Here is a 12,818-nt window from a genome sequence, read left to right as displayed (position 1 = left end):
AATTATTCTGCTCAAAAAGGTAATGTGGATTTTGGAAACCTCTGTTAAGTCTCTTCTAAGAGGATAAACAAATGGTAAAGAAAGATGGCTCCAGACTACAGTAAGGTTTTGATATATGCTAGCTGGAAAACTCTTTGAAGATATATTTCACTGAGCAACAGCAAGGAATTTGAGAAAATCTCATTCCACACTACATGATCTTTTTCATTATTCAGGAACATAATTTGAGACTAAGGGCTATTTTCCTTACTAACACCAGAAGTAACAATTTTCTAACTTATTTAGTGATTTCACCCTTTTTCCGATTCTAAAAAAAAAAACATTGGAATCAGTTGATAATCATATCCAACACATCAGTACAATGGCACAACTAGTCATGCTATGCTATACTACAGACCACGGGTTGGCAAATGTTTTCTGTAAAGAGCCATATAATAAGGATTTTAAATTTTGTGGGCTACAGGCTCTATAGCAGCTATTCAACTCTATCACTGTAGCAAAAAAGTAGCCATACACAATAAGGAAAAGAATTAGCATGGCTATGTTTCAATAAAACTTTATTTATGAACACTGAAATTTGAATGTCTATTAATTTTCATGTGTCATCAAGTGTTCTTGTATTTTAGCCATTAAAAAATGTAGGGGGGAAGGGGACTTGGCCCAATGGATAGAGCGCCCGTCTACCACACGGGAGGTCTGTGGTTCAAACCCCGGGCCTCCTTGACCCGTGTGGCCCATGCACAGTGCTGATGTGCACAAGGAGTGCCATGCCATGCAGGAGTGTCCCTCGCGTAGGGGAGCCCCAGATGCAAGGAGTGTGCCCTGTAAGGAGAGCCGCCCAGCACAAAAGAAAGTTCAGCCTGCCCAGGAATGGAGCCGCAAACACAGAGAACTGACGCAGCAAGATGATGTAACAAAAAGAGACACAGATTCCTGTGCCGCTAACAACAACAGAAGTGGACAAAGAAGAACACGCAGCAAATGGACACAGAGAACAGCCAACTGGGGTGGGGGGGGAAGGGAGAGAAATAAATAAAAATAAATCTTTAAAAAAAAAAAAGTAGGGAAGTAGATGTGTCTCAAGTGATTGAGCTTCCGCCTACCACACGGCAGGTACCAGGTTCGGTTCCCAGTGCCTCCTAAAAGAAGACTAGGAAAAAAAAACAAAACCAGACACAGCAAAATGCAAAACAACAAGGGGGCTGGGAGAAATAAATAAATTAAATAAATCATTTTTTAAAAATGTAAACACAATTCGGGCCATGTAAAGTTGGCAGCAGGCTGAATTTGGCACACAGACCATATTTGGCTTGTGGGCTGTAGTTAACGCTCTGCTTACTAAGGTCTTTAGAGTACTTCAAAAAGTATAAACGGTCAAATTCTAGATAATTTTGTTTTTAAACCTCTCTTTAAAACATAGGCAAGGTATCTACTTTTTGGATAAATGTATTCATCCACGAAAGAGAAAATAATTCAGAAAAAAAAACAATTCCCTAGTTAAAAATGGAAAGAAAGAAAAACACTATAAAACCAATGTTTCATATTAAAACACGTAATTTGGAAAAACATTAAATTAAACAAAGATGTGTTTTTAAAAATTCTGTACAGTGTAAAATACAATGCACAGATTTCATACATAATTTTTTAGTTTTTACTTTAGGGTAAAAACAAGGATGAAAAGGTCTATAAATCTCTCAGTTCCTTTTATGAATTATACATAGGAACTGGAATTTTACCTAGATGAGTTCTGGCTACTTTTTAAAAAATACACAATTATATCATAGAACACTGGCTTCTAAATTTGGGACAATTTTGAAAAGCAAACTCCTGCCTCCATAATATAAGGAAACAAGAATAATCTTTTCATAGTCCTCATCCAGTATAAAAAAATTTCACAGTCTCATTTATTGTTATCAAAAGGTAAAATGATTCATTGCTGTATTTGTACACATTATTTTGATCTTCAGTAGTTCCTAAACAAAAATAAACTTAACATGAACTTATATTTGCTTGAGTTTTCTAAAGCAAGACACTAATATATAATGTATTAAATTGGCAGACAAAAATGAATTGAACATACAACGTTTACCAAGTTTATCCATCCTAATTTTACAACAGTTTCAGGTGTTGAGACCTAATTGGTTTCTTCAGTCTATCCATTATGAACAAAATGCAATCTTATATTTTAACGCTTCTCAGTGCCATCTTTTGGTTGAGTCTTCATTTTGCGACGTATAAGATCTTTACGTCCAATATCAATCATTTGTTTTTCCCAAGACTTCATTGCATTGTCATAACGAATTTTATCATCTTTAGCAAGCTGAATATATACCTGAGAAGAAGTGCAATTGTTAAGATGAATTCTTTAGAAAAGAGTCTTTGCAATTCATTTCTGTAATGCCTCTAGTATACAATGAAATTTACATTACTGCTATACTGGCAAAAAAGGGATTAGAAAAGGAATGCTTTTGTGAACTAAAAGTTGGATACAAGGAAAACAAGAAATAAATAAATGTAAGTATTAATGTTTGGTTAAGTGGATGTGGCTCAAGTGGTTGAGCGCCTGTTTCCCACATGGAAGGTCAAAAAAAACAACAAGCAAAACCAACCAAAAAACAAAACAAAACAAAACAAAATTCAGGGGAGCCAATGTGGTTCAGTGTTTGAGCACCAGCTTCCCACATACGAGGTCCAGGGTTCAATCCCCACCCCTGGCACCACAAAAAATAAAAATTAAAAATATTAATGATGTTACAGTTTTAGGGCTTAAGGTGTGAGAAGGGGACAATGAAGGGATGGGATAATCAGTAGATAGAGTGGACATCTCTAAGCATATGACTGTAGTTTTAGTTTAAATATCAATTCTATTTTCAGCAAAAAACTACCAAGAGATAAAAGTCAAACTGGTTCTAAGAATATAAAAATTACTTTAAAATACTGTGTTATTAGTAATATACGGTTGTTTTCACATGAATCTAGTTTTGCTCTAATATGACCTCTCACACACATTCTAATTGGACACCTGAGACTCAAAACCATACTACTTACTTGCTTTTGAGGATCAGGTAGATTTTTCCAATTTAGAATTAGAGTCTTCATCTTTGCCTGTAAAACAACCGGTATTTAAGTAGCAGATAGAGGAACTTATGTGGTTAAAGAGAGAACTTCTTATTATTTATTCTGAAAAACAAAAACTCAGGCATAAACAAGTACAGACTCTAACCAATTCTTAACATCATCTCTCTCTAAACAAAATCTATTAAACTGTTAAAATGTACAAAAATGAATTGAATGAAGGTATTTATTTTTCTGATACAGAAATATTAATACCTGTTACAATCGACTTTCTCTCATAGACTAACATCGATGACTTTTTAATTCTTTGCTATAGCTTGATTATTTACTCAAAAATTTATGCCCACCTATTTAGGTGTAGTCATAGGAATAATAAAACACCACCCTCCAATTCCACTTAGCTGAGCTTAACTATGTGACATGGAAAAATATTTTTCCTCCCTTAAGCTTGGTTCCTTCTCTCTAAAGAGATGAAAAGAAGTTTACTTTCATTCTCTCCAACAACCTCATTAACAATGGCATTAAACTAATTTCTTTTTGAACCGAGAGTGTCTACAACTGCAAGCAGGAGAATTGAATCCATCAGCCATGTGGGATCTAAGCCCCTCTTGATTTAGAGGTGAAGTGGATATCTTTTCCATCCCAGGGTCCACAAGGTATATAATACGGATTGGAGTGGACTTGTTGGTATTCTACTATAGAACTGTTGTGACTAGCAATGGAAGTAACTGTATCATTGACGTGGAGGTGGAGGTCACGGGAGTTGCTGAGGACAGGGAGAGGGAGGAAGAAGTGTGATATGGGGCATTTTTGGGACTTGGAGTTGCCCTGAATGATACTGCAGGGACAGATGCAGTACACTGTATATCCTGCCATAACCCACCGGATGGACTGGGGGAGAGTGTGAACTACAATGTAAACTATGGTCCATGTGGTGTGGCAGTGCTCCAGGGTGTATTCACCAAATGCAATGAATGTACCTTACTGACGAAAGGAGATGTTGATGGAGGAGTGGGTGGGGGTGGTGGTGATGGTATATGGGAACCTCTTATGTTTTTAACGTAATGTTTTGTGTGATCTATTTATCTTAAAAAAATAAGACAATAATAAATAAATAAATAAAGTAGGTGGTCAGCAAATGGTAAGGTAGCTGTGTTACTATAATATTCATAGACTTTTGTTTTCTGTGTATACAATTTTCTAAAACTCAGTAAAAGAGGTACTTCTGTAAAAACTATATGAAGATTTTTTTTAAAAGGCATAAACCTACATGGATAAAGACAAGAGGGGGGATACAACTAACGAAAAATCTGGAAGCTACAAAATAGATGAAGTGGTAACTTTGATTCACAAAAGCCAATTCATAAGCTGAAAGTAGGAAAACAAAAAAGGAACTTGATTTATAATTCAGAACTCCCAAATAACTCAGTAATTAGAATCACCAGATACTTATAAAACAGAGGTGATGGTTGGGCTTTTAAAAAAAGGAGATGGTTAAAAGTCTGTTTGAAAAGAGGTTAAATCCCCACTATGGAAGATTCTTAGATTTTTATCCTCAAGAGGGTAAAATAGAGTCACTTTGTGGAAATCAGGTGATTCGATGGCAACGATACCATGTTAAAAACTGGGAGATTAACAAAAACTTATTCAATATTCCAAAAGGAAAATAAAAGGCTAAGAAATAGAAAACAGTAGGAAAAAAGATAAGAAAATTACAGGACACTTCAGAAAATGCAATTTCCAAATAACAGAATTCTAGAGAGTCAGAATAAAGAGAGAATAAATCTAATAACTCAACACTTTCCTACAACTGCAGGACAAAGGATTCCAGATTAAAAGGCTCACCTAGTACCAAATGGATGAAAATATACCACACCAAATACACTGAAGAACACTGGGACAATCCTAAAAGCAAACAGGGAGGGAGAGAAAACAGTACGCACATCACATTCATAGAACCAATAACCAAAATGGCTTTATACTTTTCAAAAGCAATATAGGAGGCTAAGAAGAGAAAGAAGCAACACTTTTTAAAAAGTTAACATGATTTCCATACTAAGATTCTATGCCCAGGGGAACTATCAAATGAATATGAGGATAAAGACATTTTCAGACATGCAAGACTCAAAACAGGCAATCTCCCATGTACCTTTACTGGGTGAGATGCTATTCTATGATGAGTATATAAAGAAAGAAGACAACAACACAAGCAAAAGAACAAGGAGGATAGTGAAGGAAGATCTAGGCACACAAGGCAACAGCCAAACTGGAAAAAATCAGAGGTTTGAGTAAAATGGATGAATATCAAATTCATCTAAATATACTGAAAGCTGATGAATATTGAAGAGTTTGAGGCTAAATGATTGATAAATATATAGAAGAAATAGCAAACAATAACAACAAAACAAGACATAATGAACTTCAGGAAAAATAAGAATTTAAGACATTATTTAAAGATATGGAAATAAATACCATAAGAATCAGCTAAAACATCAGAATGTATTTGCTTTTGGAAAGGAGACATAGCAGGGCAATGAAACTGCTACATTTTATAACAAGCCTTAAAGAAATATTTTGTGTTACAGTATTTTTAAGTGAATAAGAATGACATAATTGAGTTATATTTGAATTTCCAGGGATGGACCTAGCAATTATGTTCTCTCAATCATTCCAAAGTACAGCCAGAGTTGAAAACCACTGATTTAGGATTTCTACCACATGACCTTCTTTATATTGATAAGAAAACTAAATCCAAAGTAAATTAGTATCGTAGTAAGGACAACACATTCTTAGCCAGGTAATCCTTTTGCTTCAGTAAGATTGATTTCATACAAATTCACAAGATTCAAATTAATAAATGCTGATCATATTCCAGCTAAAAAATTCACAGACTTGCATCTCAGTAATGTAAACCACAGATATTGAATTTAAAATCCCAAGGGAGTAAATCAGTAAAAGTATGTTGCAAAGGGAAACTATGAAATACATATATACATTTTAAAAATTGTATATTAAACAGATTTTGTGAAATGAACTACAGATCCAAATAACTCAAAAAGGCAGAGGGTCAAAAATCTTCATCTCTAATTGGCAAGGGTTAGAGCACTGATCTTCCACTTTCACCATCTTATAAAAGGAAAAATGCAATGACCAATTTAGACATTCTAAGAATTAAAAAAAGGAACTACTAAGCCATCGCAGTGATTTATAAGTTTTCAATCTTTGACACATATATATAAAGACATTTATGTGTATAACCCATTCCAACCGGCCTAACTAACATTTTATTAAAGGATGCAACATGGAGCAACAGATGATACTTAATTCCCAGTATACTTCTACTCTCATAGTTTCAGTGATTGGAAAACCATTAAGAACTGCTGGATTAGAAAACTCTTCAGAAGACCTTTACCTTCTGTATAAATTAGAAAATTTCAAGATTTTTAATTTAGAAAAGTTGACAATGTATGTAGTACTGGCAACTATGCAAACAAATTAATTGTATTTGGTGAAAAAATAAAAAGAATCAAAAGAATCTTTCTTGGTGGCGGACTTGGCCCAGTGGTTAGGGCTTCTATCTACCACATGGGAGGGCCGCGGTTCAAACCCCAGGCCTCCTTGACCCGTGTGGTGCTGGCCCATGCGCAGTGCTGATGCGCGCAAGGAGTGCCGTGCCACACAGGGGTGTCCCCCGTGTAGGGGAGCCCCACGCGCAAGGAGTACGCCCTGTAAGGAGAGCCGCCCAGCAGAAAGAAATTTCAGCCTGCCCAGGAATGGCACTGCACATGCAGAGAGCTGACACAAGATGACTCAACTAAAAGAGACACAGATTCCTGTGCTGCTGACAACAGCAGAAGCAGACAAAAAGAACACCCAGCTCATAATAGACACAGAGAACAGACAACTGGGGCAGGGGGAGGGAGGGAAAAGAAATAAATAAAATAAATCTTAAAAAAAAAAAAGTCAGTGGCATGACATAGTTAAGGTGCTAAGAGAAAAAACTGCTAGCCAAGAATTCTGTAGCCAGCAAAGCTGGCATTCAAAAATGAGGGAGATTCAAAATATTACATGTAAAGAGAAATTAAGACAGTGTATCAAAAAAAAACCTGCTCTTGAAGAAATACTAAAGGGAATTCTGCAGGTTGAAATGAAAAAACAGGAAAGAGTGTTGGAGGAGAGTGTAGGAAAGAAAAATAATGGTAAGAATAACTAAAAAGATAAAAAGATATAAAAACAACATATGGCATACATAAACCTAAAGAAAATATGGCAAATATAATTAATTCCTTGACGTTGAATGTTAATGGATTAAATTCTCCAATCAAGAGACACAGATTAGAAGAATGGATAAGGAAATATGACCCATCTATATGCTGTCTACAAAAAACTCAACTTAGATCCAGGAATGCAAGCAGGCTGAGAGTGAATGGCTAGAAAACAATTTTACATGCAAACAATAACCAAAAAAGGGAGGGAGTAGCTATACTAATTATCAGACAAAATAGACTTTAAAAGCAAAACTACTGTAAGAAACAAAGGACAATATATATTAATATGAGGGGTAATCTATCAAGAAGAAAGAACAATTATACACATTTATGCACCTAACCAAGATGCCTCAAAATACATGAGGCAAACACTGAAAAAACTAAGGAGAGAAATAAATGCCTCTAGAATATTACTGGGGGACTTCAATACACCATTATCACCATTAGACAGAACATCTTGACAGAGGATTAATATAGAAACAGAGACCTTGAATAATATATGAGGATCTGGACCTAATAGATATATACAGAAAATTATACCAAATACAGCAGGATATACATTCTTCTCAAGTGCACATGGATCATTCTCCAGGAAAGACCACATGCTAGGCCACAGAACAATTCTCAAAGAATTCAGAAAGACTGAAATTATACAAAGTAATTTCTCTGACCACAAAGGAATGAAACTGGAAATCAGTAAGGGACAGAAAAACAGATTAGGCACAAAGACATGGAATTTAAAGAATACACTCTTAGACAATCAGTGGGTCAAGGAGGAAATTGCAAAATAAATCAGTAACTACCTTGAAACAAATGAAAATGACAACGTAATGTATCAAAACCTATGGGATGCAGCAAAAGCAGTGCTGAGAGGGATATTCATAGCCATAAATGCCTACATTAAAAAAAGAAGGAAGAGCTGAAATCAAAGACCTAACTACACACCTGGAAGAATTAGAAAAAGAACAACCAACCAATCCTAAAGCAGGCAAAATGAAGGAAATAACAAAGATTAGAGCAGAGCTAAATGAAATTGAAAATAAGAAAACACTAGAAAAAAAATAAAACCAAAAGCCAATGCTTTGAGATGACTGACCAACCCTTTCCTAGACTAACAAAGAAAAAAAGAGAAAAGATATAAATACATAAAATAAGAAATAGGGAAGGGGATATCACAGGGACCACACAGAAATACAGAGTATCATAAGAGGACACTTTGAAAAATTGTATGCCAACAAGATACATAACCTAGAGAAAATGGACAAATGCCTAGAAACACACAAGCAGCCTACATTGATGAAAGAAGAAATTGGTGAACTGAACAGACCAATCACAAGTAGTGAGACTGAATTAATCATCAAAACCTCCCATCTAGGAAGAGCCCAAGACCAGATGGCTTCACAGGTGGATTCTATCAAACACTCCGGAAAGAACTAACATCAATCCTGCTTAAACTCTTTCAAAAAATAAAAGTGGAGGAAACATTGCCTAACTCTTTCTATGATGTCAGCATCACCCTAATACCAAAGCCACACAATGATGCTACAAGAAAGCAAAACTGTAGACCAATCTCTCTAAAACCTAGATGCTAAAATTCTCAACAAAATACTTGCTAAATGTATTCAACAACACATCAAACAAATTATATACCATGATGAAGTGGGTTTCTTCAAGGATGATTCAACAAAAGAAAATCAATCAATTTAATACACCACATTAACAGATCGAAAGAAAAAAATCACATGATCATCTCTAGAGATGCAGAAAAAGCATTTGACAAAATACAGCACCCTTTTCTGAGAAAAAGCCTGGAAAAGATAGGAATAGAAGGAAACTTCCTCAACATGATAAAGGGTATATATGAAAAACTCACAACTAACATCATATTCAATGATGAAATCCTAAAAGCATACCCTCTAAGATCTGGAACAAGACAAGAATGCCCACAGTCACTGCTCTTCTTTAACGTTGCTTGAGCATGTAGACAAGAAAAAGATATAAAAAGGCATTCCAAATTGAAAAGGAAGAAGTAAAAATTTCACTATATGCAGATGACATGATCCTATACCTAGAAAGCCCTGGGAAAGCTACAGCTTCGCTCCTAGAGCTTATAAATGAGTTCAGTAAAGTGCCAGGTTATAAGATCAATTGTTCAAAAATCAGTAGCATTTCTTGTACACCAATAATGAGCAATCTGAGGGAAAAATCAAGAAAAAAAATTCCATTTAAAATAGCAACTAAAAGAATCAAATACCTAGGGATAAATTTAACTAGATGTAAATGATTTGTACGCAGAAAACTACACAAAACTGTTACAGGAAATCAAAGATGACGATATAAATGGAAGAATATTACCTGTTTATGGACAGGAAGACAGAACATCATTAAGATGTCTATCCTACCCAAACTGATTTACAGATTTTATGCAGTACCAATAAAAATTACCAGAGCAATTTTTTTTTTAATTAGAAAAGCTAACTATGAAATTTATTTGGAAGTGCAAGTGGCCCCCAATAGCCAAAGACATATTGGAAAAGAAAAACAAAATTGGAGGAATCACACTATCTGACTTTAAAACATACTACAGGGAAGTGGATGTGGCTCAAGTGATTGGGCTCCCACCTACTATATGGGAGGTCCCAGGTTGAGTGGAGATGAGCTGGTCCACATGGCGAGCTGGCTTGTGCAGAGAGCTGGCCTTGCAGAGAGCTGGCACAAGATGACGCAACAAAAAGAGACACAGAGGAAATGCAATGAGAGACGCAACAAACCAGGGAGCTGGGGTGGCTCAAACAACTGAGTACCTCTCTCCCATGTTGCAAGGTCCTGGGATCAGTTCTCAGTGCCTCCTAAAGAGAAGAGGAGAAGAAAAAACAAGCAGACACAGAAGGAAGTGCAGTGAATGGACAGAGAGCAGCCACTGAGCACAAGTGGCAAGGGGATGCAGGTAACAAATAAATCTTTAAAAAATAAAAATAAATAAAATATACTACAAAGCTACAGTGGTCAAAACTGCATGGTATTGGCACAAGGATACACATACTGACCAATGAAACAGAACAGATTTCTGATATAGATCCTCGCATACATGGTCAACTGATATTCGACAAGGCCACCAAGCCCACTCAATTGTGAGAATGGCCTCGTCAACAAATGGAGCTCAGAAAACTGGATATCCATATCCAAAAGAATGAGAGAGGAACACCAGCTCACACTTTATACAAAAATTAGGGCCAGAAATAAAGATGAAAAAGCTGGGTTAAAAAAACAGGCATTTCTATACGATTCACTATACTTTTCTGCATTATTTCACTTTTTTAAAATAGAGGAGTAGGGTGGGGACATGGTCCATGACCTTATGACGCTTGTTGTCTAGACTCAATCCTAGTTCATTTGTGTGTGTGTGGGGAGAGGTTAGCAAATTTTTTTGTCTTTTTTTTAAAAAAGATACATAGGTGGCACAAAATGTTACATTAAAAAATATAAGCAGTTCCCATATACCCCACTCCCCACCCCCCTCCTCTCCTCCCACATCAACCACCTCTTTCATCAGTGTGGCACATTCATTGCATTTGGTGAATACATTTTGGAGCACTGCTACACTGAATGGATTATAGTTTACATTGCAGTTTACACTATTCCCAGTCCATTCATGGGTATATAATGTCCTGCATCCATCCCAGTGATATCATTCAGGACAACTCGAAGTCCTGAAAATGCCCCCATATCACACCTCTTCTTCCTTCTCCCTGCCCTCAGCAACTCCCATGGCCATTGTCTCCACATCAATGATAAAATTTTTTTCCATTGCTAGAATCACAATAGTTCTACAGTAGAATACCAGTAAGTCCTGATGACTATGAGCCTGTGTGCTTGAAATTCCAACTAGTCCTAGAGCTGCAGGGTGCCTAAGAGTTACCTCCTGAGAGTCTCCATGTTGCTCAAATTTGGCCAAACTCAGCACATAAATGCATTACCTTCCCCCTAGTGTGGGACATGTCTTCTGAAGACAAGCCTCCCTGGCATCACAGGATTATTACCAAGTGCTAACTAGCAATGCACCTGGAAAAAGACCTTGATCAAAAAGGAGAAAGGGTAAATACAAATGAGTTTTTATGGCTAAGAGATTTCAAAGTGAGTTGGGAGGTCATTCAGAGGTTACACTTATGCATATCTCAGCAGGATCTCATTGACTGCCACAGTAAATATTGCCTCAGGGGTGTTTCTGAGGGCTCTAGAGACTACCAGACACTACAGGCAAAGCAGACAATCTCAAGAGTTTGGTGCCCTGCTAGTGGGCCCTACTTTGGAATTTACTCTCCCCAGTGTGACAGAGTTAGACTCATTTATGGTTTCCCTACGCATGGCTCTTCTGACCCTTCTATTTGAACCGATAGTTAGTACTAGACTTGAAATGTGTATGTCCAAGAGAATTAAATCTTTAGGCTGTCCATGTGCCAAGTGGACCCTGAATTCTCAACAGAGTTGCAACACATACTCTCCAGTAAATTGGTCTCACCCAGGACAAGTGACAAGGAGATGATGATGGACAACAACCATCCCAAGGAACACAAAGAGTCTGCAACTGCAAGCAAGGTAATTCCATCCATCTGTCCCATTGGCTCTAAGCCCCCTTTTCAATTAGAGGTGGAATATACATCACCATCCCAGAATCCTCAGGATTGGGGAATGAACGATGAACTAGAGTAGACTTACTGTTATTCCGCAATAAACTTATTGTCATTCTAGCAATGGGAGAACTTTTATCATTGATATGGAGGCAGTGGCCACCAGAGGTTCTAAAGGGAGGAAGAGGGAAAAACAGGTGTAACATGGGGGCACTTTCTGGACATTGGAATTTTCCTGAATAATGTTACAATGATGGAAACAGGCCATACATATTTTGCCATAACTTACAAAATTGTTCAGGACAGAGTGTAAACTATAATCCACCCTTAGTGGCAGTCCTCTGATAAGTGTTCATCAATTGTAACAAATGCACCTCACTAATGAATGATGTTGTTAATGTGGGAAATGTGTGTGTGGGGGGGTAGGGAGTGGGGCATAAGGGAATCCTCTATATTTTATATATAACATTTATGTAATCTAAAGAATTTTTTAATTTTAAAAAAGTATTTTTAAAAAACTAAAACAAACAAAAATTTTAAAAGCAAATAGTTCTTTATTACCTGTGGTGAATCTTCCTTAGCTTCTTGGAAGCATTCAGACACAAAAATATTAAAAGCTGATCGAGGTTTTTTTGGTTTACCAAGCATTGTAAGCACCTGAATAACAAAAAATAGATAATGGTTTTAATCTCCATGAGATATAATTTTAACTATAGAACTTTATTTACTACTATGCATGACAGAATGTTCCTTAAAGTGAATGCTATGATTCTTATATAATGTATGTTAATTTTACATTTTGAGAATAGATTTTTTATAGCACTGAGTTTTTAAAATTATAAGGCTG

At 36.3% G+C, this 12,818-nt stretch overlaps 1 protein-coding gene across 2 annotated transcripts in view; it reads right to left on the bottom strand.

Annotated features, from left to right (window-relative positions):
• Window positions 1-2,066: 2,066 nt before the first annotated feature.
• Window positions 2,067-12,818, bottom strand: part of LOC101444539 (transcription factor A, mitochondrial-like) — a 38,203-nt gene continuing 27,451 nt past the window's right edge. For both annotated transcript variants that reach the window (XM_058299620.1, XM_004473204.4), the window contains exons 5-7: window positions 12,533-12,628; window positions 3,049-3,105; window positions 2,067-2,332 (exon numbers count right to left, since the gene is read on the bottom strand). In XM_058299620.1, the coding sequence (XP_058155603.1) occupies window positions 2,186-2,332; window positions 3,049-3,105; window positions 12,533-12,628 (300 nt within the window). In that variant the 3' untranslated portion in view covers window positions 2,067-2,185. The remainder of the gene's footprint in view (window positions 2,333-3,048; window positions 3,106-12,532; window positions 12,629-12,818) is intronic.

This window comes from Dasypus novemcinctus, chromosome 6 (assembly GCF_030445035.2).
Source record: "Dasypus novemcinctus isolate mDasNov1 chromosome 6, mDasNov1.1.hap2, whole genome shotgun sequence".
NCBI classification, from domain to species: Eukaryota; Metazoa; Chordata; class Mammalia; order Cingulata; family Dasypodidae; genus Dasypus; species Dasypus novemcinctus.
This window is presented reverse-complemented; position numbering and strand designations above follow the sequence as displayed.